A 27,500-nucleotide genomic window follows, 5' to 3' on the forward strand; every position below is an offset into this window, starting at 1 on the left:
TTATCATATAATAGAGTATATTTTAGACGATTTTAGACTGGGGAGGGAGTTTAAGCCTTGAAACTGTTAGTGGCAATAATAAATACAGTTTACCTTCCAGACACAGTTCCATTACATTTGCCAAGTTTGATAATTGAATTCTAGACTGCAGAGGGAGTTTAAGCCTTGAAACTGTTAGTGGTAATAATAAATACAGTTTACCTTCCAGACACAGTTCCATTACATTCGCCAAGTTTGATTATTGAATTCTAACAAAACAGTCACCAGAATTTCAGTAACAAAGCAATTACATGGAAATTACTTTATCAGGGAAATTAGTGAAACAAGATTACGGTAATTTCCGATTAAGAACAGAACATGCAAAATACACAGGTATTTCTGCTTAAAAAAAATATAAATCTAAAACTAAAATGGCCAAAAGAATGAGACTTCATGATACATAGGTTACTACAAACAACAATTACAGAATGTCAATGGGTATATAAGACAAAAGAAACCATTAAAATGTTAAAATGGTACACTGCATATAATAAGCAAGGATAAAAACGTCCCTCAGAAATTGGGATATGTTGAATAACCACTACTATAACAAATATCAAAAAAACAAAATAATAAAATGAAACAAAAATTTCATGCACAAACAACTGGATCAACTAACTATGTTTATTTACAGTCGCAAAAACTAAATGATAAAATAAATTTCCACAACAGTTGTACTACTACATATAAATCATGACTGCACAACATAATTTTTGAAAAAGTTAGACAGATGTCTGATAAAATAGGGGAAAAAAAATAAAATTATTCGTAAAAAATACTGGCTAAGCATATTAAACTCAAGCTAGAATCACAGCCATGCAACTTCATATTTCCTTTTTTTTAAGTTTTCCTTTTTAAATGGTCCAAATGCATGTTGAGGAAAAATATATTTATGGGACTTTAGGGTAAATTGTAATTGCTATTAGACTGACCCATCTTTATGATAAATGCAATTTCTCTAGCCATTCCAGCAGTGGCAGTAGCCAAGCCATTATCAGCTCAAGGGTTGATGGTTATGTGCGGGATTTAATTGCAACAGGCTGCCACATTCGCAATTCTGTCTCAAACGTTAACCACGACGAAGACGAGTCACGTACCTGATTCTGACAGAGAAGAGCCAAATTGTTCAGTTGCTTGGCAACATCTGGGTGATCTCTGCCCAAGACCTTCTCGCGGATCTCCAAGGCCCTCTTGCAGAGTGGTTCCGCTTCCTTGTATTTCCCTCGTTTTCCATATAACACCTGGAGAAATGTTAACTTGTAAATTGTGTGCAATAAAACAAATTAGCAAACACTATAATCATAATTGTAGGTAGTTGGATGGCCAGGGCACCAGCCACCTGCTAATGACTCTACAAATAAATCCGAGGGACACAGCAAAATTCATCACTAACTCACTGGGACCGTCAGGATATGTTTACCATTGAAATCTACCAATCTCTAAGCTAACCCTGAACTTGGGACCCATGGGTGGCAAGCTGCCAACTATCCTACTGAGCTACCATAGAAGAATGATGAATTAAGCCTGGGCATGAGGAGTACAGGCCTCTCATCTTGTATTATGAACAGCATGGATATGATACGTGCATTAAGTTTCTATTCCACAGAGGTAGGGTAATTTATCAATAATGGCTCTGGAACTGATAATTAAGTGTTTCAGGATACATAAATGTTGCTTTTTAAAGGATTTTTTTTTTTACTTTCCAACACCCTTATCTTGTAGTATTCTATTCCATTACAAAACTCAATAATTCAGAAAAATTTTTAGTTACTAAATGTAATATACTTTCTGTAATTAAATAGAAAATCCAACATAAACTTACAGCTAGGTTGTTCAATGTGGCAGCAACCGCTGGATGATTCTCTCCAAGAGTCTTTTCTCGGATCGCCAGAGCATCATTTAGCAGGTTTGCAGCCTCCTTATACTTATTTTGGTCTCTGTAATGGAAATGGAAATGGAACATTTATGAAAATTTCACAAGCATTCGTAAAAATATAGGTTGGTTCAGACAAATGCAGTATATATTACATGCAACTGATCATGTGTACCTTTTGAAATGTCTGCTACTATCCATGGATGAAGCAAATGAAAATTGAATACCAATCAAAACTTTCAGGAAGACAGAAATCCATGGTAATAAAAGATTTCATTAGCATGTAGTTTCAGAATGGGTGTACATTATATTACCATGTAACATATACAATTATATCCCATTTTTTCATATCTTTTACAACCCAATAAGGCAGAATATGAAAACAATGAAAGTCAAAGCTCTACAGATTACAAAGAGGTATAAAACATTATTAGGCATACTTTTCAGATATCTGAAACTACCAACTAACGTAGTATGCAGCACTGGAGGCCAACGACAGAATGACGGAAAAACCTTACCTATAGACGAGCGCCAGGATATTGAGCATGGTGGCAACATCAGGGTGGTCGTGTCCTGATGTTTTCTCTAGATCTTCTAAAGCTTGCTTACACAAAGGAACGGCGACTTCATACCTGAAGCAAAAATTACATTCAAAATCTTACAAATTATTCATACCACTTGGGTAACAGTGAAACAGTGAATAAACCACAGCCCATAATAATAATTGCATGGATGGAATAAAAGCCTTTCCTACATATAAAAATAAATTAAAACTCCAATAACATCATTGCAAAACAATACTTATTTTTTTAAGGCTTTAACTAAGTTTTTATCCATGTATTGCCTGTTTGAAAGATTTTAGAAATAAAGTATTATACTAACATGACAAGCTATCTGACAAATATTTATAAAACACACGAAAGAAACTAATTTCAATATGTTAATCAGACAGACTGAAATTTTGTGCTGGAAAATCTCTTTGCAACAAAAATAAAATACCACCTACACAAGACACAATAAAAAAAATACCATCTACACAAAACACAATCATGTATACTCTACTAAACCAAGAAGAACTCGAACCAAAGGCTTACCGTCCTTGTGATGCATACTGAATAACCAAGTTGTGCAGCGTACGTAGACGAGCAGGAATTTCGTATCCAGCATTAACCTGCTGCGCAAATTGAGAAGGCGGTGTTGGGGACATTGCTGCTGGAGGCAAGGAAAACATGTGTTACAATAACTGATATTCGATTCAAAAGTAAATTACGTAACTAACATTCCATTAAAAATATTTTAAACAAAATGAAAATATACTGTAAGGAATCCAAATCCATAGCAAATACAATCATGATATGAGAATTATTATACAAAAGTATTACCAACAGCACAAAGAAAACGGCAACTGGTACGCTCATTGAAACGAATATTCAGTTTGGGTTTTACAAACTGTCATAAGTTGTTTATTTAAATAGCCAGAACAGCGTGTATAATCGCATCGCATTTTGAAAACCTTTAGCAAAGTAACCACAGCACTTTTTGGCAAACAAAAATACAAAGTTGAGTATTTAAATCAATTCATATGTTGACATACAAACATAAGTATTTAACTGATCACGTTAAGGCATAAACCCTTAAGCTTACGAAGATATCCTGATGTTTATGAAAATTGGACACCTTAATTTGTCAAGAAATATGGACATTCAACTTTGGAAAGAAATCTAGGAAAATTATCCTCTCCTATAATGGGATGAGCACCAAATGCTTTTATCCCAACTTACAATATTGCCCAATGATCAACAGCTGAATCTATTTATTACTGAAATATTCTTTATCTAATAACAAAAATAAATCTAAAATGACAGAGAAAGAACAGCTAAAATTGATCTGGATAAGGTACTTTATCGATACAATATCCTCTTCAATTCCCATGAAATGATTCCATGGAGGAGGAACAGATTATCATTAACTACTCAAAATATTGAGCCTAGATAAATCTGGGACAATATCTGACCAACATTTCAAACATTCTAAATTCTACCACAAACTTTTCATTCTTCTATTAATAATAATTCTTGTCTTCCAATTCCAATAACACACCTGGCAATAAATTCTTAATCAACCATAAGGCTATTACGAAAATGCTAACTCTCCGAGGGGGTGTAATCTAAAGTGTGCCTTGCACGGAGCACTGCAAGCGGTACAGTACAATAAGTTTATGGCAGTGTGCTTTCAGCTCAAAGAGAAACATCTATTCTACAGATGACCCTGCACCTAAAATCAATGAAGGCCTTCCAACAGCCAACTAGATCTTTCCAGATTAAAAAGGAATGAGATGGAGATATTATACCTGTACTAAATTGTCCTCAAAAATAAGATTTATAATTCTTTATGATGCTGCAAATACAATGTGCTATACAATGCCTGTAGGGTATAGTAATACACCGCCCTATGTCATTAGTTAACATCTCAGTACCCCTTGTTAAATGATATGGGTGAACATTTATTTCAAATGAACATACAAAACACACCCGTGTCATGACGTGTCTTTGCCATAGCACGTCTCAATGATACTCTGATATGATTGACTGTTATGTATCATAGTCTGTGATACTTCAGTTTTTTCAGGGTAGATTTGTCGATTTTAATCTCTCTATATTTTCTTGCATAGAACTACTGTACTGATAGGTGGCAGGTAAGGTACGCCCACCACGCATCAGTCCGCAACCTAAATCACAATGTATGTGATTAGATTCTATAAAAATATAAATTCATGAGAATTCTTTTTCAAATTATGTATCATATTGAGCAGGGCTCTCAAAATAATTGCTGATTTTCTGGATATAATCCAGCCTAAGTACTATCAACTTGAAAAAGCACTAAAACTAGCCTTGAAAATACTGACGGTAACAAAGCCAATAAAAATAAGAATATTGCAAGCTTTTTACTTTACTAATACTGTACAACGTTTTCAAGGAAAATACTTTTCCGTTCAATTTTAATCAATGAATGACATTCATACCCAGTTAATCAACTTTTTGTCCCTAATTTTGGGCTTTCAGAAAAAAAAATTCTCAGCAAAATACTATTCTCCAAACTTGGACAATTGATTAAGAAAACAAGCCACTGTTGGTGGCACACTAAATTTCTGAATCAACGATGTGTCAAAAAAAAAAAAAAAAAAAAAAAAAAAAAAAAAATTCTGCAAATTCTTAGCTACCAAACGGGTGACTAGTCAACAGTGCTTTAATGATTTTACTTTTATTAATGTTTACTGCTACAATTCCATTGTGATATGAATCTCAATTTCGCAAACACTACAGACATATGTACACGCACATTGCACTTCCTGTACATCATGGGTCTTTTGTTCCAAAAATTCTGTCAATTAAATTTGACCGACTAACTTCAAGATGGAACTTCTATTCCTACTTGACATTTTCAGTTTCTACATCCATAAAAGTAGTGGTACAGTATAAGACATACCTGTGTATATAAAAGTACATCTATCCTGTATATTAGAAATAGACTAATCAAATGATATGAATGCCTCCAAATTTAATTGAAATATGTTATTTTCCTTAGTAAAATAAATTTTTGAATATACTTACCCGATGATCATATAGCTGCATCCCTGCTGCCCGACAAAAAATCTACGGGAGGAATACGCCAGCGATCGCTATACAGGTGGGGGTGTACATCAACAGCGCCATCTGTCAAGTAGGTACTCAAGTACTCGATGTCAACAACGAACCAATTTTCTCCTCTATCCCACTGGTTCTCTATTGGGGAGGAAGGGTGGGTCCTTTAATTTATGATCATCGGGTAAGTATATTCAAAAATTTATTTTACTAAGGAAAATAACATTTTTCAATATCAAACTTACCCGATGATCATATAGCTGATTCACACCCAGGGGGGTGGGTAGAGACCAGCATAACAAGTTGACATTATGAGCTAAGTATTCCGTATTTCATTTTAGCAGTTATTCAAAATAACAAGCATAAAATAAATAAGTACCTGGTAAGGAAGACGACTTGAACAATTACTCTGCCTTTTAAAGTACGTCTTCCTTACTGAGCCTCGCGATCCTCATAGGATGCTGAGCGACTCCTAGGAGCTGAAGTATGAAGGGTTGCAACCCATACTAAAGGTCCTCATCAAAACCTCTAATCTAGGCGCTTCTCAAGAAATGATTTTGACCACCTGCCAAATCAAGTAGGATGCGAAAGGCTTCTTAGCCTTCCGGACAACCCAAAAATATTTCAAGAGAAAGATTAAAAAGGTTCTGGAATTAGGGAATTGTAGTGGTGGAGCCCCCACCACTACTGCACTCGTTGCTACGAATGGTCCCAGAGTGTAGCAGTTCTCGTAAAGAGACTGGACATTCTTAAGATAAAAGACGCGAACACTGATTTGCTTTTCCAATAGGTTGCGTCGAATCTATCTTGCAGAGATCTATTTTGTTTAAAGGTCACGGAAGTTGTGACAGCTCTAACTTCGTGTGTCCTTACCTTCAGCAAAGCTTGGTCTTCCTCATTCAGAAGGGAATGAGCTTCTCGTATTAACAGTCTGATAAAAATAGGAGAAAGAATTCTCTGACATAGGCAAAGATGAATTCTTAACTGAACACCATAAAGCTTCAGACGGGCCTCGTAAAGGTTTTAAATAGAACTTAAGAGCTCTTACAGGACATAAAACTCTTTCTAGTTCATTTCCAACCAAACGATAAGTTTGGAATATCGAACGATATTGGTCAAGGCCGAGAAGGCAGCTCGTGTTTGGCTAGAAAACCAAGATGTAGAACATGTAGCCGTTTCGGATGAGAATCCGATGTTCTTGCTGAAGGCATGAATCTCACTGACTCTTTTAGCTGTGGATAAGCATATCAGGAAAAGAGTCTTAAAGGTGAGATCTTTCAGGGAGGCTGATTGAAGTGGTTCGAACCTGTCTAACATAAGGAATCTTAGAACCACGTCTAAATTCCAACCAGGTGTAACCAAACGACGCTCCTTCGTGGTCTCAAAAGACTTAAGGAGGTCCTGTAGATCTTTATTGTTGGAAAGATCTAAGCCTCTGTGACGGAAGACTGATGCCAACATGCTTCTGTAACCCTAGATAGTGGGAGCTGAAAGAGATCGCTCTTTCCTCAGATATAAGAGGAAGTCAGCTATTTGAGTTACAGAGGTACTGGTCGAGGATACGGATACTGACTTGCACCAGTTTCGGAAGATTTCCCACTTCGATTGGTAGACTCTAAGGGTGAATGTTCTCCTTGCTCTAGCAATCGCTCTGGTTGCCTCCTTCGAAAAACCTCTAGTTCTCGAGAGTCTTTCGATACTCTGAAGGCAGTGAGACGAAGCGCGTGGAGGCCTTGGAGTACCTTCTTTACGCGTGGCAGACGTAGCAGGTCCACCCTTAGGGGAAGAGTTCTGGAACGTCTACTAGCCATCGAAGTACCTCGGTAAGTTATTCTCTCGCGGGCCAGAGGGAAGCAACTAGAGTCAACTTTGTCCCTTCGTGAGAGGCGAACTTCTGCAGTACCTTGTTGACAATCTAGAACGGAGGGAATGCATATAGATCTAGATGAGACCAATCTAGTCGAAAGGCATCTAAAAGAACTACTGCTGGGTCCGGGATAGGTGAGCAAAGTATTGAGAGCCTCTTGGACATCGAGGTTGCGAAGAGATCTATGGTTGGCTGGCCCCAGGTGACCCAAAGTCTCTTGCATACATCCTTGTGGAGGGTCCAATATGTTGGAATTATTGTCCCTTCCTACTGCGACAATCTGCTAAGACATTCAAGTTGCCTTGGAAGAAACTTGTTACTAGTGAAAAGGCTAGACCTGTTGAACAGGAGAGGAGGTCACTAGCAAACTCGTACCATGTCAGAGAGTAGGTCCCTCCTTGCTAGGAGATGTACATCAAAGCAGGGAGTTGTCCGTGTTCACCTCCACTACTTTGCCTTGAAGGAGAGACCTGAAGCTTTTCCAGGTCAGACGTACTGCCAGAAGCTTCTTGCAGTTGAAATGCATTGTCCTTTGACTCGAGTTCCATAATCCCGAGCATTCCCTACCGTCTAAGGTCGCACCCCTGCCTACGTACGATGCGTCTGAGAAGAGAACGTGGTTGGGAGTCTGAACAGTCAGGGGAAGACCCTATCAAAGGTTGATAAAGTCCTTTCATCAAGTCAGACCAGACTTATCTTCCGGAAACCGGGATCGAGACCGCTTCTAGCGTCTTGTCCTTTTCCAGTGAAGAGCTAGATGAAACCGAAGAGGACGGAGGTGTAGTCTTCCAAGTGACACCAATTGAACCACGGATGACAGTGTCCTAACCAGACTCATCCACAGCCTGACAGGGCCGTGTTCCTTCTTCATCATCTTCTGGATGGATAGCAGGGCTAGGGGTTGATCGTCTTGTTCAGCCATGTCCTCATCAGAGGGTTCCTCATCCGAAACTGATGAGGAAACGGCAACGGAGTGGGCAACGTCTGACTCGCTGAATCCGGTCGCACTGGTGGATGCGTGACGGAGCCGGACACAAGATCATGGTACTGCTGCACAGTCTGTGAACTGTCAACCATGGGGAAGCGAGGAAGTACAGCGACAACCCGAAACTGTCTAGACTGTCTGGGTTGTGCAGACAACCCCTTATCGGGTTGCTGAGGTTGCCGCACTGCGTCACCACAAGTCACCTCTGCTGGTTGTTGAACGTCTTCCCAGTGACACACTGAACGTCCACAACCACCTCCGAGAGTCGCTTAACGTCAACGTGCGACTGGCAACCCACACTGGGTCGCACCGGTGGAGGAACCATCTCAACTGGCGGACGTGAGTAGGATACCTCAGCGTCAACAGGGCGTACAACCAACCGGTAGGAAGGTTGTTGGCAAGAAGGTTCTTCTCCGTAAAAAATTCTCTATCAAGGACTAAGCTTGGACTGCATGTCTTGCAACAAAGCCCAAGGTCTATGGGAGCAGGTGTGGCAACAGACGGGGTTAGCGACTGAAGCGGAACCATTTACCCTCCCTGGAAGCATGTAATGCTTTAATTAAAGTCCATAGGAGGCTAAGCAGCTAAAGGCTCCTCTCCAAATGACAGAGTCCTCAAGGGAATATCAGAAGGAGGGAGAACAGCACTTTCTCATCTACAGGAACCATGTCCGAGAAAAGCTAGGTTATCTCAGTGAGGGTTTCACTGGTGCATAAGCAGCAGACCAGAAGGCAACGTTATGAAACTGCTTGACAGTCTGTGAACTGTCAAAAACTGAACTGTCAACCCCAACAGGTGCGTGAGGACATACAGCACTGGTGTATTAGTAGCACACCAGAAGGCAACGTCATGTAACTGTTTGACAGTCTATGAGTTGGCAACAACCAAAGCTGTGTGGGGAAGCCTCAACTCCTGACTGACTAGTTTGCTGCGGGCGAGTGGCGGTAACCACAGTGTGTTGCGGAGGCTGACACACCGTATCAAAACACGGCAGCTTGTGGTAGCTCACGCACGGCAACGGAGTGCTCCGTGTGTCTGTGGGAGTCAGCATGCATCTGGCAGGGTCGACTGCGCATGGGTGGAGGAGCTCTCACAACAAGAGTGTGGGAGCAGGCAGCCATGCCGGGCGCACAACCGTGGCAGGCTGTAGGCCAACGGGTGCATCGTCAACCTTCTCCGTAGTCTGATTGTGGGAGCTGGCAACAACAAAAGCGGAGTGCTGGTGCGTGGGAGGGACTGCCGTGGGTTGCGGAGCATGCCGCATTGCGGCAAAACACGGCAGCTTGACAGCACCTTCCCACTGCTGATGCGGTAGCTCACGCATGTTAACGGAGGGTGCAGCATGAACATGCGTCTGGCAGGATCGACTGCGCATCGGTGGAGCTCTCACAGGTGGAGTGTGGGAGCAGGCAGCCGCAGTATCTGCTGAGCGCACAACCGTGGCAGGTTGTAGGTTAACAGGTGCAGTGTCAACCTTCTCAGCACGATACTCCTGCATGAAGGAAGCAAGCTGAGACTGCATATCTGCAGCATGGACCACTAGGGTCTATAAAAAAACGGCAACAAACGGAGCTACTGTCCGTTGTGACTGAGGGTCTAAAACAGTTGGTGCGGCAACAGACGGAGTTACTGCCTGTTGCGGTACCACCTTGCCTCTCTCGGAAGGTGTGCAGTCGTCGGATGACTGCAGCGAGTCCGGACTGACCCAGTGGCTACACCTAGGCCGTTGGACTTGCGCGGAAGGGACCGACTTGCACTTAAAAAAAAAAAAAAAAAGCTGCAAGATTTGGTCCATGGTTTCTGCGAGAAACCTCTTCCGCAGACGAGGAATAAATGGGCTCTCTCGTCTTTGTGTGGGTGGGGTGATCACGTCGGCAACGTGTGTAGATACACCCGAAACCACGGAGGGAAACGTCTGTTCGTCGATCAAGGCCTGTGGAACCCATAAGTCCTTCGACATTACTTCTCCCCTGGGCTTGGGAGCTTGTAAGAGGTATCGGACTAGGTGAACCACTGGCACGAACAGACGAACCCTCGAACGCAACACTGTAACACTTTGCGCATATCACTTTATCACTTTTGATTTTCTGTTAGCACTTATTTCACTGAAATCGAGACTTTAACTGATTTCAACCTGAAACACGCAATCCTATCCTTCATTAAAAGGTAGTAATTGCGAAAACAGTTTTACAATGCAACAGAAAAACACAAATAAAGATAAAGAATTCAGTGGCTGGAAAAGAGACTAAACACTAGATCAAATAAACTACGTTTACAATCTCTCACCGCATAAAGCCTGGGAACAAGAATAAAACTCTAGAAACGTTTTACCTTCTTCCCCTACAGCGACTAGGGAGAAGAGTAAAAAACGAATTCAGTGGCTGGAAAAGAGACTAAACACTAGATCAAATAAACTACGTTTAAAATCTCTCACCGCCTAAAGCCTGGGAACAAGAATAAAACTTCTAGAAACGTTTTACCTTCTTCCTCTACAGCGACTAGGGAGAAGAGTAAAAAAAACGAGAACAACGTTACCCGCTTGAACGAAACGTTTATTCTCCTCTCTCTCCTTCCGTCTCTATCTCTCTCTCTCTTCTCTCTTGACTTAGAACCTGAGAGAAGAGCCCAATTATATATCGTTAAAACATATTATTTGATAAAGGAAAAAACTGAAAGGTTTCCCAAATAAAAAGTTCCTTTATTTAGAATTTAAACCATTTAAGCTAAGAAAGAATGAACGAAACGCTAGAATCGGTTTACTCTTACTGCAACGTGAAACCGTGAAATACTCTCTCTCTATCGTAACGATAGAGCGCATGTTGAACGTTCTGAACGTCAACAACTGCGGAGACTAAACTAAACGTTAGTTCATCTTTGAAAACAGTACGAGACTATCAAAGAAATTCTTTCATAAAACATTAAAATTAAAAAAGTATTAAATTCTTAAAAGGTAAATACGATATGACGGGCTCAATGTTAATTAACTTCGGTTCCAAGTAAGGACCGCCTACTATTAGGAAAGGTCGCATATAAACAAACATAAAAATTAATTTTATAAGTTTATAATAAATGGAAAGTTAATCGAAGAGGCCTATAAAGGCGGAGAGATATAAAATAAATAGATCTATAACTTGTTAAGCAAAATTACCAAAAACCTAAACACACTTCCGTCTAAGGGAAGGGTCGGCCATTTAAAAGTGAAAGAGAGTCCATACTCTCTTCGTCACCAACACTTCCGTCTAAGGGAAGGGTCGGCCATTTAAAAGTGAAAGAGAGTCCATACTCTCTTCGTCACCATAATTAAATCTATCCAAAACGAGTTCAAGTTTTGAAATGAAGATAAAACCCTGCATAGCGAAAGCTCAAAACTGGAATAGTGTACTTCACCAAATCGTTGTGAAAACAAATCCAGTTGGGGACGGCGTATTTAGTAGGTCTTGCCTGTGGCACGACAGAGGGAAAATTGGTTCGTTGTTGACATCGAGTACTTGAGTACCTACTTGACAGATGGCGCTGTTGATGTACACCCCCACCTGTATAGCGATCGCTGGCGTATTCCTCCCGTAGATTTTTTCTGTCGGGCAGCAGGGATGCAGCTATATGATCATCGGGTAAGTTTGATATTGAAAAAAAAGAAGTTTCATGTAGAACATGACAGAAATTCTGGTGGAATTTTACCTAATATTTTACTTTACAAGATGTTTTATCTTTTCATTTTTTTTTTAGTTTATTCTACACTTTGCTTTCTCTATACAGGACTAATTTTCTGATTGGGACTTTTGGGTTTGTAGCTTTCTGATTTGCCAACAACGACTGCAGCTTTGCTTGCAATAATAATAATAATCTACCGTTCTTCCTGCAATATTGAAATTATAATATTGGTTCCCTTAGAAAATTTAAGAGGGAAGTACTCCATTTGTTACTGTAATAAGCAACTGTAACGGTAAAGTCCTTCGATGAAGTGAAAAAATTTCACTTGGGGTACATCTCTTGCAACTGTCCTTTGAAAATCAGACCCGCAAAGTTTCTCACTTTAAGTGGAAAGTCCTTTTTCTCACCAAAAAGTAACACTTTAAAACATACAAAAACTTCTTCTCCATGTCCCTTAGACCTCTGTTTAGCTGCCTACCTTCAATGAGTTTACATTTCTCTATTTTAATTCCTCATTTAAGTTGTCCTTCGGACAAGCCACAGGTGACTAGATAATTGACTACGAAGCTTCGTTGAACAAATTATATTCCTTATTCCACGTCAAGTCCAAAACATAACCATGATCAGAATGTCAATGAAAAGTTGGTTTAGTTTGTATAGATACATATTAAAAGGTGTCAAACATGCACTGTTGTGAGTATAACTCATGGAAAGTCGAGAATTACCTCCTACCAATAGTTGGTTAGTTTTCAAGACAATTTCCATACTTAACCCAAATAAGACGATACACAAAAAGGTCAGTGATTACATAAACAAAATCCTTGAACATTCTCAATAGAATAAAGACCACACCAGCAACACTACAAAAACAACTCTTAAAATGGTATGAAAAAAAGTTAAAAAAGAGTTAGGCGGCCAGAAGGCCATTTCTCTACAAATATCCTTTACATATCTTATAAACAGTAAATTAAATGTCAGTAATAAGTGGTATACTGTACACTATACAAATATTATAACATGTATAATACTCGATCTTTAATCCGACTGCCTACCACCACAACTACGGCTTTCGGCTATGCTCATTACCAAATAGCCGAGAAATGTCTGAAAAATATATACAGTAACTACTTGAGAATGGTAGTTGTAAAAAGTCTAAAAACAATATACAACAACTTCAGATAAAATATTACATTCTTGTTTCAACTGTAAAAAAACAAATGGCTTCTGCAGTCACACTTGGAAACAACGAAAAAGTAAAAGCACTTATGAACGAGGCTTGTCGCTTGCTACACAACATGCACACCACACTGTAATATTCAGAACAAAAATACGGTTACAAAGATTGCAATTACAATACATTACAGTACTTCAATGCTTCTGAAATTACAAAAAAAAAAAAATGTTATACTGTACTGTATACATTTACTCTTAAGTATAAATTATACAAAATACATAACAGTACAAGAAAAAAAATATTTTAATCATTCAATCACATTTTATTACAAAACAGAAAATTGAAGGTAGCAAAATAAAAAGAAGCCAGAGATGTTTTCCAAAAACGAGGCTACTAAGAAGAGAAGACAGAAACAGCGACAGAGCTCATGCAAGTCTAAGAGTGAGAGAGAGTGAGTGAGAGAAAGAGAGAAAGGAAGCACACAAAAAAACTTACCTAGGGACGCCTGGGACCCAAATTCCCCGCTTCTCTTTAAACCTAAAGGAAAAAAACAGGTGGAAATGGTGTGTGTGTGTGCTAAGCTCTAGAGCTCTCTTGAGTCACTAAAAGACAGAGAATAAATAATAAAAGAGGAGTGCTGTCCCCCCAAAAAAAACAAATCAAAAGGAAGAGTGAGGAAATCAAAATACATATAAGCTGCACTGTGCCTATTTAAGAGAGTGAAATCAAGGCTTTTTAAATCATAATTAGCTAGGCAGGCGGTAATGAACACGGGGTGACAAGTGTTGAAAGTAGCATTTCAAAAGTGGATTGATCATCGCTATCCGAGATCCAGCAATATTGTAACTACTGTATAGACAATTTAAAAGTGTTGGCTTTATTATTGAAATGTGATTAGTTTTGTTTGGCTAATGCTTTATGAAAGCAATTCTAATAAGGATTATTCTTGCAAACCAGAGGAAAGAGAGAGACTAGTTAAGAGCACAAAGCCTGCAAGATTTATAGTGTCAAAACTCCACCCCAAGATAAATTAAACTGAACTAACAGATTACTAATTTCATGTAGTCTTTATCAAAAGTCGGTGAATTGTTAAATTCCAATGGAAGACTGCCAATTTAAACTATGACAAGTCTGAAAATTTAAACTTTATTCTATTGAGAGACTGCCAATTAAAGTACTGTACGTTATAAGTGATATCCAAAAGTGACCTACTGAACTAACAGATAACTAATTTCATGTAGTCTTTATCAAAAGTCAGTGAATTGTTAAATTCCAATGGAAGACTGCCAATTTAAACTATGACAAGTCTGAAAATTTAAACTTTATTCTATTGAGAGACTGCCAATTAAAGTACTGTACGCTATAAGTGATATCCAAAAGTGAACTTATGTGTATAGTACTGTAGTAATTTAAGTAATACATATTCCATTTAATTCTGGAATAAACCTAAGAGCCAACTTCTTAAAGTACTTCTGCATTGTCTCATAGAATATTTCTTTCACCCACATGCTTAATTACTGCAGTAAGTACACTTTGACAATGAAAAAATGAAACTAAAAAAAACAAAATAGGAAATTTCTCCAACCTAGAAGTCATATGCTTGAAGGCCTGAAGAGTACATTTAATGCAAAAAAATTGCTTAATTTATAACTAAAAACTAATTAATTACCAAGTACATATATTGTACCTGGATAAAGTACAGTTAGCTTAAACACTAAGTTTGTTTATCTCGGTGTGTCTGCTCCCGGAACAGCCTTTTTATTTTGGCGCGTTGCACTAACACTACACAAGATCCACATAAACTGTTGTTCAAGTTGTAATGCAAACTATATCTTCTTCTACTTAGGGATATAATCATGCCACATTTCTATATATTTTCAGTTTCTTAGTCCCCTAAGAGAACTTGCCTAAGGCGATTAGATTTAATCAATTTTAAATTTCATTCAAACATAGGTAATTAAAACCAAATTTAAACTCAAGAATAAAACCTGCCAATAAAAATTTCCCAAAACCATTTGCATACCAAAAAGGACTGAATTTCTAATTCCTTTAAAAAAAAAGGCATGAACATATTTTCATAAAAATTCTATAATCTTATACCTAATGAACTAGCATCCAGCAAATGAACATTATACTGTTCTTTCCCCACAGGTTATGGCTTACGTAGCAATCATGCTTAAAAAGAACCTAGACGTAGACCGCTGTTTGCACTGAACTAAAGATACAAAACATGCTTGAGCTAATACCCTTACTGACCGTAAATGTTCCTGATTGTATTATGAATAAGTGCTAAGTACGATTATGGTTGGAAAGTAAATTACTGAATACAAAAATCCATTTCAATTGCTTTATTCGTATCATTTAAATAACCTATCACACTTCATTTCCTGCCAAATAATTCTGGTCCATTTTCTTCACTCTCTTAACTTTTTTCCCACCCATATCATAAAATTAAATCCCTTAAGGCATCCTAATGAAAGTCGAGGAATGTGACTGTGACCTCTTCATATTAATGCATACCTACACTGTATCTACAAGTTCTTATAGATATTCTGGCACAGCCGTGAGTTATATATCTATTAATCCTAAATCTTGCTCAAGGTTGGTCAAATTTTAAAAACACCCTGTTCACTGACTTGATAGATGGTAATGCCCTCAACAAATAAGTATACAGGACATAGACAAAACTGATATATTATCTTACACCTGCGATAAACTGCAGCATTTCCAAATTCCTACAAAGGATTACACTACTGCACTTCAAATGGTAAAAAAGAATTCTTTCTTTTATGACCTAAAGCTTCTTCGCAGTTAAAATAGTTAACCCATTTCCTAAAATCAACCTACTCATGAAAACCTGTAAAGAGAAATAGAAAGCCTAACAGAACCAATTATTAAATGAAATTAACTTAATCTACAAAAGTCTCATTGGCTTTACAAACGCCTGTTCATTTAGTTCAAAATGGCATGTCAAACAGTTTTGATGGGACAGTCAATTTCATAAATTACAATCTAACTCGTTAATTTTTTTTTCTTACGAGACTGCCTTCATATTAAGAAGTATTGCACTGATTCTCAAAAACAGCTACAACAACAAGGGAATTTGATTTTTACCATCATGCATTAGGAACAAATATGATGGAAATAACACTAATATGGAGTAAACACATCAAACATGATGCAGTACAATGAACACTGACACCAACCTGCGATTAACAAAGGTAAAAAGGCGGGTACGTATATCATTAAAGAATTAGTCTCCTTTCTGTTTATACCCGAGTTTGACTGTACTATGCAGTATGCATCTTTTCCCATTTTCTTTGCAAATCCTAGGATCTCTCCATACAATCACTATCAGACTGAATAATAAAATGTTTTAAAAAAATTGTTAAAACCCATAAAATGATGACGATTCATTTTGCTAAGTTAAATTCCTAATAAGAAAAATCTTATTACTCACAAATGGAAAAAAAAAATTGGGAGCTTTCTTGAAACTGACTGCGTCCTAAAGTCAAAATTTCTCATTCCCCTATTAAGAGATTCAAATATCAACAGCTTGCCTATTCTAGCCAAAATGTTCTCTTAGTCTGCAAAATATTAGAAAAGGACCAACCAGACCTCGTTATTTTTTTCTTCAAAATACAATTATTTCTATTCAAATCATCACTAATTTATATACAATTTAAAATCAAAATCACCCATAAAAAAATAATTTTAAAAATCACTGCAAATAACACATGATTGGTATTTTTACTAAATCAAATATTTGTTTCTGATTCTAGAATCATAACGATAATCCTAGCAGACAAAGACACCTATCAGTGAAAGGGGAAGAGGGAACCAAGGCATGCTTTATATGCTGTATGGTGTGCTAGTGACATCTGCTAAATGGCAGTGAGTTAATCTGACTTTTGGGTAACATTATTCCCAAAGTATTTAAATCTAGAGTACCATGACATATTTTATGCGAAGAACTGGTTGCTTTAAAACAAATATTTATCAAAAAACTAATTTTAACAATCAATATATTACAAGAAACCAATGGTAGACCTTTAAATTTCTCTATAAATGTAAAGAATCTAATAACTTTGTCCATCATTTTAAAAAGTCTTTCATGAAAATCACAGAACTGGCAACCTGATAAAATGTTACCTCTAAAATGTTGTCAAGGAAAATCAAATCTTTTCACTTTAAAATTTAAAAATTATCAATTTTCTGAGTTACAGTGTTTATTTTAATCATGGAAGATAGAGAATATATTTTTTCTGTTCAATTAACTACAATGTGGACTAAACATAAACTATCAACTTATGTTAAGTTACATTAAATTCCAAATGTTCTAACATGAAGCTCTAAAGATGGAGATGACAGAGCAGTAAAAAACAAAATATTTTTGGTGCAGAGGAGATAAAAACAAAAACAAAAACTCAGACTAACTCAACTGCCCAGTGCTCGTCACTGTGCAACCCGAGTATCCTTATGTGCTATTTGTGCAAATCAAGAGTACAGCAGTACAGTAAACCTTGAAGAGTACAGTAAGAACTGAAGTGATAAGAAATATACCGCTGAAATGTATATAGGAAAAAAAAGTCAAAGAAAAATAATTCATGGATATTACCTGCCCTATCATCTGCATCGTCGTCTGGGAAAAGATCGACTACGGGGTCGTCACTTTTGTCTTTCTTTTCTTCCATTGAAGACTCCGAGTCCTACGGGAGAAATACAATCATTTTTTAGTTTTTAACCCTTTTACCCCCAAAGGACGTACTGGTACGTTTCACAAAACCCATCCCTTTACCCCCATGGACGTACCAGTACGTCCTTGCAAAAAAATGCTATAAAAAAAATTTTTCTTCATATTTTTAATAATTTTTTGAGAAAATTCAGACATTTTCCAAGAGAATGAGACCAACCTGACCTCTCAATGACAAAAATTAAGGCTGTTAGAGCAATTTAAAAAATATATACTGCAAAATGTGCTGGGGAAAAAATAACCCCTTGGGGGTTAAGGGTTGGAAATTTCCAAAGAGCCTGGGGGTAAAAGGGTTAAATTACAGGTAAGGTGGTAATGCTATACGATGAAAGCTTTCAAACTCAGGAAAAAAACTCACAGACAAAAATCGTACCTGGACGTCAGCATCGTATTTTTTGATAGTTGACATAAACTCTAGATGCTTCTTGTCCTCCTCCAGTTGCGCTACGTGTTGCTCTGACGCTTGCAGTTTCTGCTGCGTCGAGGCTAGCTCGTCCCGGAGCCAGGCATTTTCCTGACACAACCTTCTCACCTGTGCGCGGAGCTTCTGCTTCTCGGCCTCAACAGTCTGCAAGTGCGACGCTAGGGCCAGCATAATCTGTGGGAGTAGAAGAAAAGTTTGGATAAGCATACCATACAAGTACCCACACTAAAACATTACTACTGAATATCATTCATGTTTTCTGCTGATATCTTGGGAATGATGCACACACCAGAACAATATTTTAGAGATATGATGATAGTAAACAATGTCTTATACTTAAACTTTCCTGAATAGCTTTTGCAGATAGTTAAACATAAGGTTAAAAGATAAGATTTCCTATAGCACTTACAGGACTTTCTCATTACCGACTTCTCATTTTACTCTCAACGAGTGTGGTAAGGTTATTTTGAAATAATTTTTCTATTTACTGCAAGATACTTCAATAGATTGCTTCAATCTTAAAATCCAAGTTCTTAGCTAAGTCGTGACCAGAATGGTGAGAACCGGAAAAGAAAGTTTCAAGATATGTGCATCATGAGAAAATTAAAGGTAGACAGGAGGAGGAGGAGGAGGAGGAGGAGGAGGAGGAGGAGGAGGAGGAGGAGGAGGAGGAGGAGGAGGCGCTTGGAATTATTATCCTCCATGAGAATTTTACGTCTCGAACGACGTTCACGATCAGTAACCATATCATTTGATTTATCCTTCGCGGACAAACATCTTTTTTTACACTTGCATTCAGTTTTGACAAAGGATCTAGACAAGACTGTTTTTACATTTTCTTTAAAATGGCATGAAATGATATTTTCATAATAAAATAAATTTTTGAATATACTTACCCGCTGGTTATATAAAAGAGCTGAAGTCCCTGACGCCAGGGCAGAAAATTCAAATCTCGCGCTATCGAAGATACGCCAGGTGTACCAACCGCACCCTAGCGGTAGAACAGGTGGAACTATACACCAACTCCAGTTCTTCCATGCCTCATAGCCATACCATAGGTAGTCTCTAGAGGGGAGGAGGGAGGGTGTTAAATTTATATAACCAGCGGGTAAGTATATTCAAAAATTTATTTTATTATGAAAATATCATTTTTAAATATAAAACTTACCCGCTGGTTATATAAAAGAGCTGATTGACACCCCTTGGTGGCGGGTCAGAGACAGCTACATACAGAAAATTCACTTAAGGGTTACATACAATAAACTTAAGCAGTTCTCACCTGATAAGGAAGCTGACAGCAATGATACTCTGCCTCATTTCGTCCGCTATCCTTAAGAGATCCAGTAATCCACTCGGGCTGAAAATCTCTAGGAGCTGTCAAACGGTACAAACACCTATAACATGACAGGACCTCAACCAATACCCTTGTTCCGGGTGCACTCAAGGAACAAAATGACCACCTAGCCAAATCAAAGATTGCGGAAGACTGACGCCCAATCTCCACAAACAACCATAAAAAACGAGTTCCAAGAGATAGAAAAGGGGTATTAGGAAAAAAGGGAACGTAGTGGTAGATCATTCACCTACTATCGCATTAGCAGCTATAAAAGGACCCAACGTAAAAAGGTCCTCATAGCGAGTCTGAACATTCTTCAAATAATGGGATGCAAAAACAGACTTACTTCTCCAAAATGTTGTATCCATCAGACTTTGCAGAGAACGGTTCTGTTTAAAGGCCACTGAAGTCGCTACCGCTCTGACTTCATGTGTCTTGACTTTGAGGAGCCTCTGATCCGACTCATCACACTGAGCATGAGCTTCTCGAATCAACAATCTAACGAAAAAAGACAAGGCATTCTTGGACATGGGCATCGAGGGTTTCCGAACTGCACACCACAGAGCGTCTGAGTTACCTCTCAGATTCTTAGTTCTGTCCACATAACAACGTAGAGCTCTAACTGGACAGAGAACCCTTTCCAATTCATCGCCAGCCAAATCCGAAAGGTTAGAAATCTCGAAGGATTTGGGCCATGGTCGAGAAGGGTTTTCGTTCTTGGCCAGAAACCCCAGTTGCAAAGAACAAATGGCTTTCCCATTCCGAAAACCAATGTTCTTGCTTAAAGCGTGAACTTCACTAACTCTTTTCGCAGTGGCGAGGGTAACTAGAAAAAGGGTTTTCAAGGTTAAGTCCTTAAATGAAGCCGAGTGTAAAGGCTCAAATCTGTCACTCATGAGAAATTTAAGGACAACATCCAAATTCCAGGCGATGGGAGCCGTTTGAATCATCTTGGTCGTATCAAAAGACCTAAGTAAATCTCGTAGATCCTTATTATCAGAAAGGTCTAGGTTCCTGTGTCGAAAAACCGTCGCCAACATACTCCTGTAACCTTTAATAGTTGATGACGAGAAGTTATGCTTAGTTTTAAGGTCCAAGAAAAAATCTGCTATTTGGGAAAGCGATGTACTGGAAGAGGAAATCGCGTTAGTTCTACACCATTCCCTGAACAACTCCCACTTGGACTGATACACCTTGATGGTTGAAGACCTTCTTGCCCTTGCAATTGCCTTGGCTGCCTTCTTCGAAAATCCTCTAGCTCTAGCGAGTTTTTCGATAGTCTGAAGGCAGTCAGACGTAGAGCTCGGAGGTTTTGATGATTTCGGGCCAAGTGAGGTTGTCTGAGAAGATCGGGTCTCATGGGAAGGCTTCTCGGGACATCCACCATCCATTCCAGTACCTCTGGAAACCAGCTTCTTGACGGCCAGAACGGAGCTATCAGAGTCATTCTGGTCTCCTCGTGTGAAACGAACTTCTGAATCACTTTGTAAAGGATCTTGAACGGAGGAAAGGCATAAACCTCCATGTGTGACCAGTTCATCAGAAAAGCGTCTATGTGAAAAGCTTCGGGATCTGGAACCGGAGAGCAATAACACTCTAGTCGTTTGGTCTTCGCGGTGGCAAAGAGATCCACGAGAGGTCGACCCCATAACCGCCACAGACTCTTGCAGATGTCCGGGTGCAGAATCCATTCTGTGGAGAGAACCTGACCTTTCCTGCTGAGTCTGTCTGCGCTCACATTGTTGACTCCCTGGATGAACCGCGTCAAAAGAGTCACCTCCCTTTCCTCCGCCCAGATGAGGAGCAGTCTTGCAATCTCGAACAGAGGCCAAGAGTGGGTCCCGCCTTGTTTCGCAATATAGGCCAGAGCTGTCGTGTTGTCCGAATTGACTTGGACTACCTTGCCCCTGATCTGCTTTTCGAAGCCGATGAGAGCCAGATGAATAGCTAAAAGCTCTTTTTGATTGATGTGGAGAGAGGTTTGCTCTACCGTCCAAGTCCCCGAAAGTTCCTGCTTCTCTAGAGTGGCTCCCCACCCCGAGTTGGAGGCGTCGCAACACAACACGAGGTTTGGGTTCCTCTGAAGTAAAGACAAGCCTTCTTTCAGTCTGGGCTCGTTGTTCCACCATTGAAGATGAGACTTGATGGAAGTCGAGATGGGAATGCAATCCCTGTCGAGGCTGTCCCCTTTCTTCCAATGGCGGTTGAGATGAAACTGAAGAGGACGCAAGAACAACTTCCCCAGGGTCACGAACTTCTCTAACGACGAGAGAGTCCCCAGAAGGCTCATCCAATCTCTGACGGAGCAAAGATCTCTCTTCAGGAACGTTTGTACTTTTAGGAGGGCTGCTTGGATTCTCACCGACGACGGAAAAGCCCGAAAACTCCGACTGTGAATCTCCATCCCCAAATAAAGAATCTCCTGGGATGGAATGAGTTGTGATTTTTTCGAGCTCACCAGGAGACCCAGTTCTCTGGAGAGATCCAAAGTCATCTTGAGGTCCTTCAAACAACAATCGGCTGAGGAGGCTCTTATCAGCCAATCGTCCAGATACAGAGAGGCCCTGATTCCCCTCGAATGCAGCATGCTTGCCACGTTCAGCATGATCTTGGTGAACAATAGAGGAGCCGTGCAAAGTCCGAAACAAAGAGCCCTGAACTGGAAGACCTTGTTTCCGTCCATGAACCTCAGATAACGTCTGCAGCTGGGATGAATCGGAAGGTGGAAATAGGCATCCTGAAGATCTAAAGAGACCATCCAATCGTCCTTCCTCACAGCTGCCAGAACTGTTTTCTGAGTCTCCATGGTGAACGTCGAGTTTTGGACGTAACCATTGAGCACACTTACGTCCAGAACCGGTCTCCACCCCCCGGAACTCTTGGGTACTAGAAAAAGGCGGTTGTAAAACCCCGGAGACGTAACATCTTGCACTTCCTCTATTGCTCGTTTCTCTAATAAAAGAGACATCTGTAGAAGCATGGCTTGTTTCTTGGGACCCTCTCTGTATTTGGGCGAAAGATCCACTGGATCTGTGACTAAAGGAGGATTGGTCAGGAAGGGGATCTTGTAGCCTTCCTTTAACACCTGGACGGACCAGGGGTCCGCTCCATTCCTCTCCCAAGCCTCCCAAAAGTGAGTCAACCTGGCCCCCACTGCTGTCTGAAGGAGAGGGCAGTCAGACTTTACCTCGGCCGGACTTGCCCCCTCTGCCTCTAGGTTTCCTTCCTTCTGGTTTAAAAGAGCCTCTCCCAGAGGGTTTCCCACGAAAGGACTGAGGACGAAACCCAGAAGAAGATTCCTTAGGTTTTCGAGAGGAGAAAGACGGAGGCAAAACTTTCCTAGTCGAATGAGTAACTAAGTCATGTGTGGCCTTCTGAGTGAGAGCAGTAGCCACCTCGCCCACTAATTCCTGAGGAAATAAAGAATTAGACAAAGGTGCGAAAAGAAGGCCTGTCTTCTGATAGGGAGACACTCCTGCGGAGAGGAAGGAGCACATCGTGGCCCTTTTCTTGAGAATTCCAGCTGTAAACAAGGCAGCAAGTTCGTTGGAGCCATCTCTCACACCTTTGTCCAAGCAGGACATCAAATGAACCAAACCACTAGTGTCCGTTTCCGTCATATCAGAGACCCTCTTACTCAAAGCCCCCAAAGCCCAGTCCAAAAAATTAAAAACTTCGAAGGCCCTGAAAAGACCTTTAAGCAAATGGTCGAACTCTGGAATGGACCACCAAATCTTCGTCTTCCTTAAGGCAAGACGACGAGAAGCATCTACCAAACTTGAAAAATCCCCTTGGGCAGACGAAGGAAAACTCAAGCCCAACACTTCACCAGTCTCATACCACACACTAGATTTAGAGGCTAACCTAGCGGGAGGAAAGGCAAAGGCCGTCTTGCCAAAAGCTTTCTTGGAGTCCAACCAAGAACCCATTAACTTCAAGGCCCGCTTAGAAGATCGAGAAAGAACCATCTTGGTGTAAACTGGAACCTTAGTAGCTTTACCTAAGATGAATTCAGAAGGCGGAGAACGAGGGGCCACAGGGGTAAAAGAATCCGGGAAAATTCCAGTCAAAATAAGCATAAACTTGCGAAGGTCCACAGCATGCTGATAATGCTTCTCCTCCTCATTCTCAGAGACTTCCTCAATAGGATTATCCTCATCCGACTTTTCCTCTGGTTCGTCTTCTGGCAGTGCAGCAACAGCTGCAGCCTGAACCGAAGGAACAACGTCTGGATGGGACTGCCTGTCAAGGCCAACATCTGAGTCAATTGGGTGGGGAGAAGTAGAAGTAGATTGATGCGAAACACGGACATGTAGACGATCATCCTCAACCAACAACTGCTTAGACCGCTTAGAATTCAACTGTTGTTGAACAGAAGAACGCTTGAAATCAGACGGTAACTGTTGAAGATCGCCGCGAGGTCGCGTAAAGTCCGAGGATTGTTGCTGCGAGCGATCAAAGGAGTCAGGATGTCGCCGCTGTAAACCAATGTTTTGACGCGCCGCGTCCAAAAGTTGTTGCCGCGGGCGATCCACTACTTCAAATTGTTGCCGCGTCTCGTCCACTTGTCGACGCCGACGCTCTTCCCCGCGACCAGAAAACGCAAACTGGTCAACCAAAACTCTCTGACGCGACTCATCAAAATCAACCTGGCGTTGAACACTGTGAATGGGAGACCGTCTAAGTGATAACTCGTCAAGGCCATATACCATCGAACGTTTGTGCGATAACTGGTCTGACATCGAACGCCCAGACACAACGCCAACACTTGGTTGATAAGAATCCATCAACGAAGAGAGTTGTTCCTTCATAGACAAAAGCGCAGTCCATTTCGGATCAACAGAACTCCTAGAAGGAAGATTCGCACTAATGTCACCACGCATTTCAGGGGAAGAAAGCCAATCCGATGGAAGAGGAGGTGCATGAATAGTTACAAGGTCCGAATCGGAAGGAATCATATCCGCACGAACACGGTGATCTGAACGTTTGGCCGGAGTGCAAGCGCTGGGAGAACGGAAACGTTCCGGTGAACCCCACGAACTACATCCTGGCCGCACAGGCGATTCCCGACGCTGTGTGTTTTGACGCGCCGCGTCCAAATCAACATGGGAGCGTTTAAGCGGTCTCGACGCTCGCCGCCAGATCTCACTCCCCGACCCTTCATCGGAAGACGGGGATAACGTATGAACCTCACCTTTCCTACGATGAGGGTGAACGACCTGAGCTACGGCAACAGGAACGTTCGAGGGGACGTCTGCACGATTGATGATGCTTCTCGTTCCCTTAAGCCGTTCGACATTACTTCTCCCATGGGTTCGAGAGCTCGAAAGAGGTCTAAGGCTAGGTGAACGACAAGATCGTGCCGACGCACCCTCCGCAACACTAAACACATTATCAACACTTGTCACAACACCGAGAGAGTCACGATTCTTCGGTACCACATCAGACACTCGAGTCGACGCACCTTCCGCAACACTAACCACATTATCAACACTTGTCACAACACCGAGAGAGTCACGATTCTTCGGTACCACATCAGATACTGAAACACTTTCCACAGTTCCGATAGGATCACGGTTTTTCAATACCTTTAACTCTGAAAAGATAGTATTTCTATCGGCTGCTAAGGACTCAACTTTCTCACCAAGAGACAAAATAGCAGTAAACATGTCCTTCATAGTAGGTTCCTGATCTACCACCACAGGGGAAGGAACAGGATTAGGAACAGGCTAAATTAGGTAAGGTTCTATCCACAGATCGGGAAGAACTACGCCTAAGTCTATCTCTCTCTAATCTCCTAACATAACGATCGTAAGTACCAAAATCATCATCAGTTAAGGAAAGACACTCATTACACCTATCATCTAATGAACAAAATTTACCCCTACATTTTACACAAATAGAATGAGGATCAATAGATCCCTTAGGAAGTCGTGTACGACAACCCTCACTAACACACCTACGCTGAGCAGGGGAGGAGTCGGCCATTTTAAAGTTAACGTGAGAGACCGACAAGCAAAAAGTAAGGGAAAAAACAATAAAGAAAATCTCAAACAAAAAGATTTCAAGATAAGAACCAAGGAAAATTAATCAACGATAGCTTAAACTCAAAAAGAACGTTGTACATCACCAAACAACTTCCCAAAAGAGTAAAAACACGAGAGCGAACTTCTGTATGTCAGTCAGCTATGACGGCAGAGAGAAGAACTGGAGTTGGTGTATAGTTCCACCTGTTCTACCGCTAGGGTGCGGTTGGTACACCTGGCGTATCTTCGATAGCGCGAGATTTGAATTTTCTGCCCTGGCGTCAGGGACTTCAGCTCTTTTATATAACCAGCGGGTAAGTTTTATATTTAAAAATGTGACTTAGTATTACAGTATCAGCAAATAGATTCACTGGTCATCCTGCAGAAGCCTTTTTTGGGTGATGTGTTTCTACATAATTTTGCACAAGTTTCCCGCATTCTTAACATCTCCCAATATCACTTGAATATGAGGCTCCTCCTCCTCTTAATGCAGTTTCAAAACCATTGCTTTTTTACAAATAGTGCTTTTGGTAATCGTATTACATTCTAATGGCTTCTTGTCAATCCAGATAAGCGTGAACCTATTAAGTTAAGAACAAATTGCCTTTTTTTTTTATTGGCAAGATAACTTGGTTCACTTTAACCACCATATAACCTCTTGGTGGGTAAGAAGAAAGGGGAAAAAAATGGAAAATTATTTTGGTTTTTGGTGGTTAACTTCGATATTAAGTCGGCTCCAGGGAAAAAGCAATATGAATATCAAGGGAGGTTCATAGAAATAATTTATTTTTCCACTTCTACAATAATCTTATCCATCTTAGCATTTTTCTTAATCATCTTGGGGGCCACTGTCACAATACTACTGTTAACTTTACAATGCAGCACAAAATGTCTTCATGACGAACAATAGCAATTACAACTTGACAAAGAACATGCAGTCACAGCTGTATAGTTCAAAAAGTTCCTAACACGCGTTCAAGATAATGATTTTAGTACTGCTACTAAGGGAGTGGAAAAATTAGGCTCTGAGTACTGTGTGATACGAGCTAATGCAAAACAAAATGGGGTAAAATGTCTGTAAACAATGAATGGAGGGAAAATGAGTAGAGCCTAGGAGATTTTTGTGCTACTCTCCTTAGTGCTTGGCCACCAAAATTGTCCATACAGGACAAATTTTTTTTCACAGACTGATATAATCCTTGTAACCAAATTCAAATTTGTATTATGCACATATTCAAAGTTACTTGTAAACCTGGTAGTACTGTACTGCAATTCTGATCATGTCATCCTGTACAGTCTTATCAACATGACTGTCATTTCCAATGGAACAAGAGGGGATGAAAACTAATGAGTAGAAACTGCAAGTTTGAGAGAGTTTTCCCAACTCACCTGTGCCTCAGAGAGCCCCAACTCAATCTGGTCGAGGGACTTCTGGATGATGCCCGCCTTCTCGTGGACGACATTGGAATCGGGAGCATGCTGCTGGTGCGTGAGGGAGCTGTTGATGCCCGTCAGTATGGAATTGTGCTCATTCCGCAGGGCCTCGAGGCCCTGGACCACCGTCCTCGTGTGGGAAACCACCTCCTCCTGCGTGAGGGCCGTCATCCTCCCGATGCTCTCTATCTTCTTGCTGTGGGGTTAAAGAAGTCTCCATTAGAGGATATATGACACAAAATGCAATTATAAATTCTAAATAGTACAGATAAATAAAATGGATATATTACTTCAACG

The 27,500-nt window shown here is 40.2% G+C and overlaps 1 protein-coding gene across 10 annotated transcripts in view; it reads right to left on the reverse strand.

Moving 5' to 3' along the window:
* Positions 1–27,500, reverse strand: part of Klc (kinesin light chain) — a 181,927-nt gene that overhangs the window by 74,369 nt on the left and 80,058 nt on the right. For 8 of the 10 annotated variants that reach the window (XM_068390937.1, XM_068390939.1, XM_068390936.1 and 5 more), the window contains exons 2-9: positions 27,159–27,399; positions 18,357–18,581; positions 17,849–17,939; positions 13,726–13,767; positions 3,007–3,121; positions 2,431–2,544; positions 1,862–1,976; positions 1,137–1,280 (exon numbers count right to left, since the gene is read on the reverse strand). In XM_068390937.1, the coding sequence (XP_068247038.1) occupies positions 1,137–1,280; positions 1,862–1,976; positions 2,431–2,544; positions 3,007–3,121; positions 13,726–13,767; positions 17,849–17,939; positions 18,357–18,581; positions 27,159–27,374 (1,062 nt within the window). In that variant the 5' untranslated portion in view covers positions 27,375–27,399. The remainder of the gene's footprint in view (positions 1–1,136; positions 1,281–1,861; positions 1,977–2,430; positions 2,545–3,006; positions 3,122–13,725; positions 13,768–17,848; positions 17,940–18,356; positions 18,582–27,158; positions 27,400–27,500) is intronic. The other 2 variants (XM_068390935.1, XM_068390938.1) reach the window with 1 other exon arrangement.

Source organism: Palaemon carinicauda, chromosome 17 (assembly GCF_036898095.1).
Source record: "Palaemon carinicauda isolate YSFRI2023 chromosome 17, ASM3689809v2, whole genome shotgun sequence".
Taxonomy (NCBI): Eukaryota; Metazoa; Arthropoda; class Malacostraca; order Decapoda; family Palaemonidae; genus Palaemon; species Palaemon carinicauda.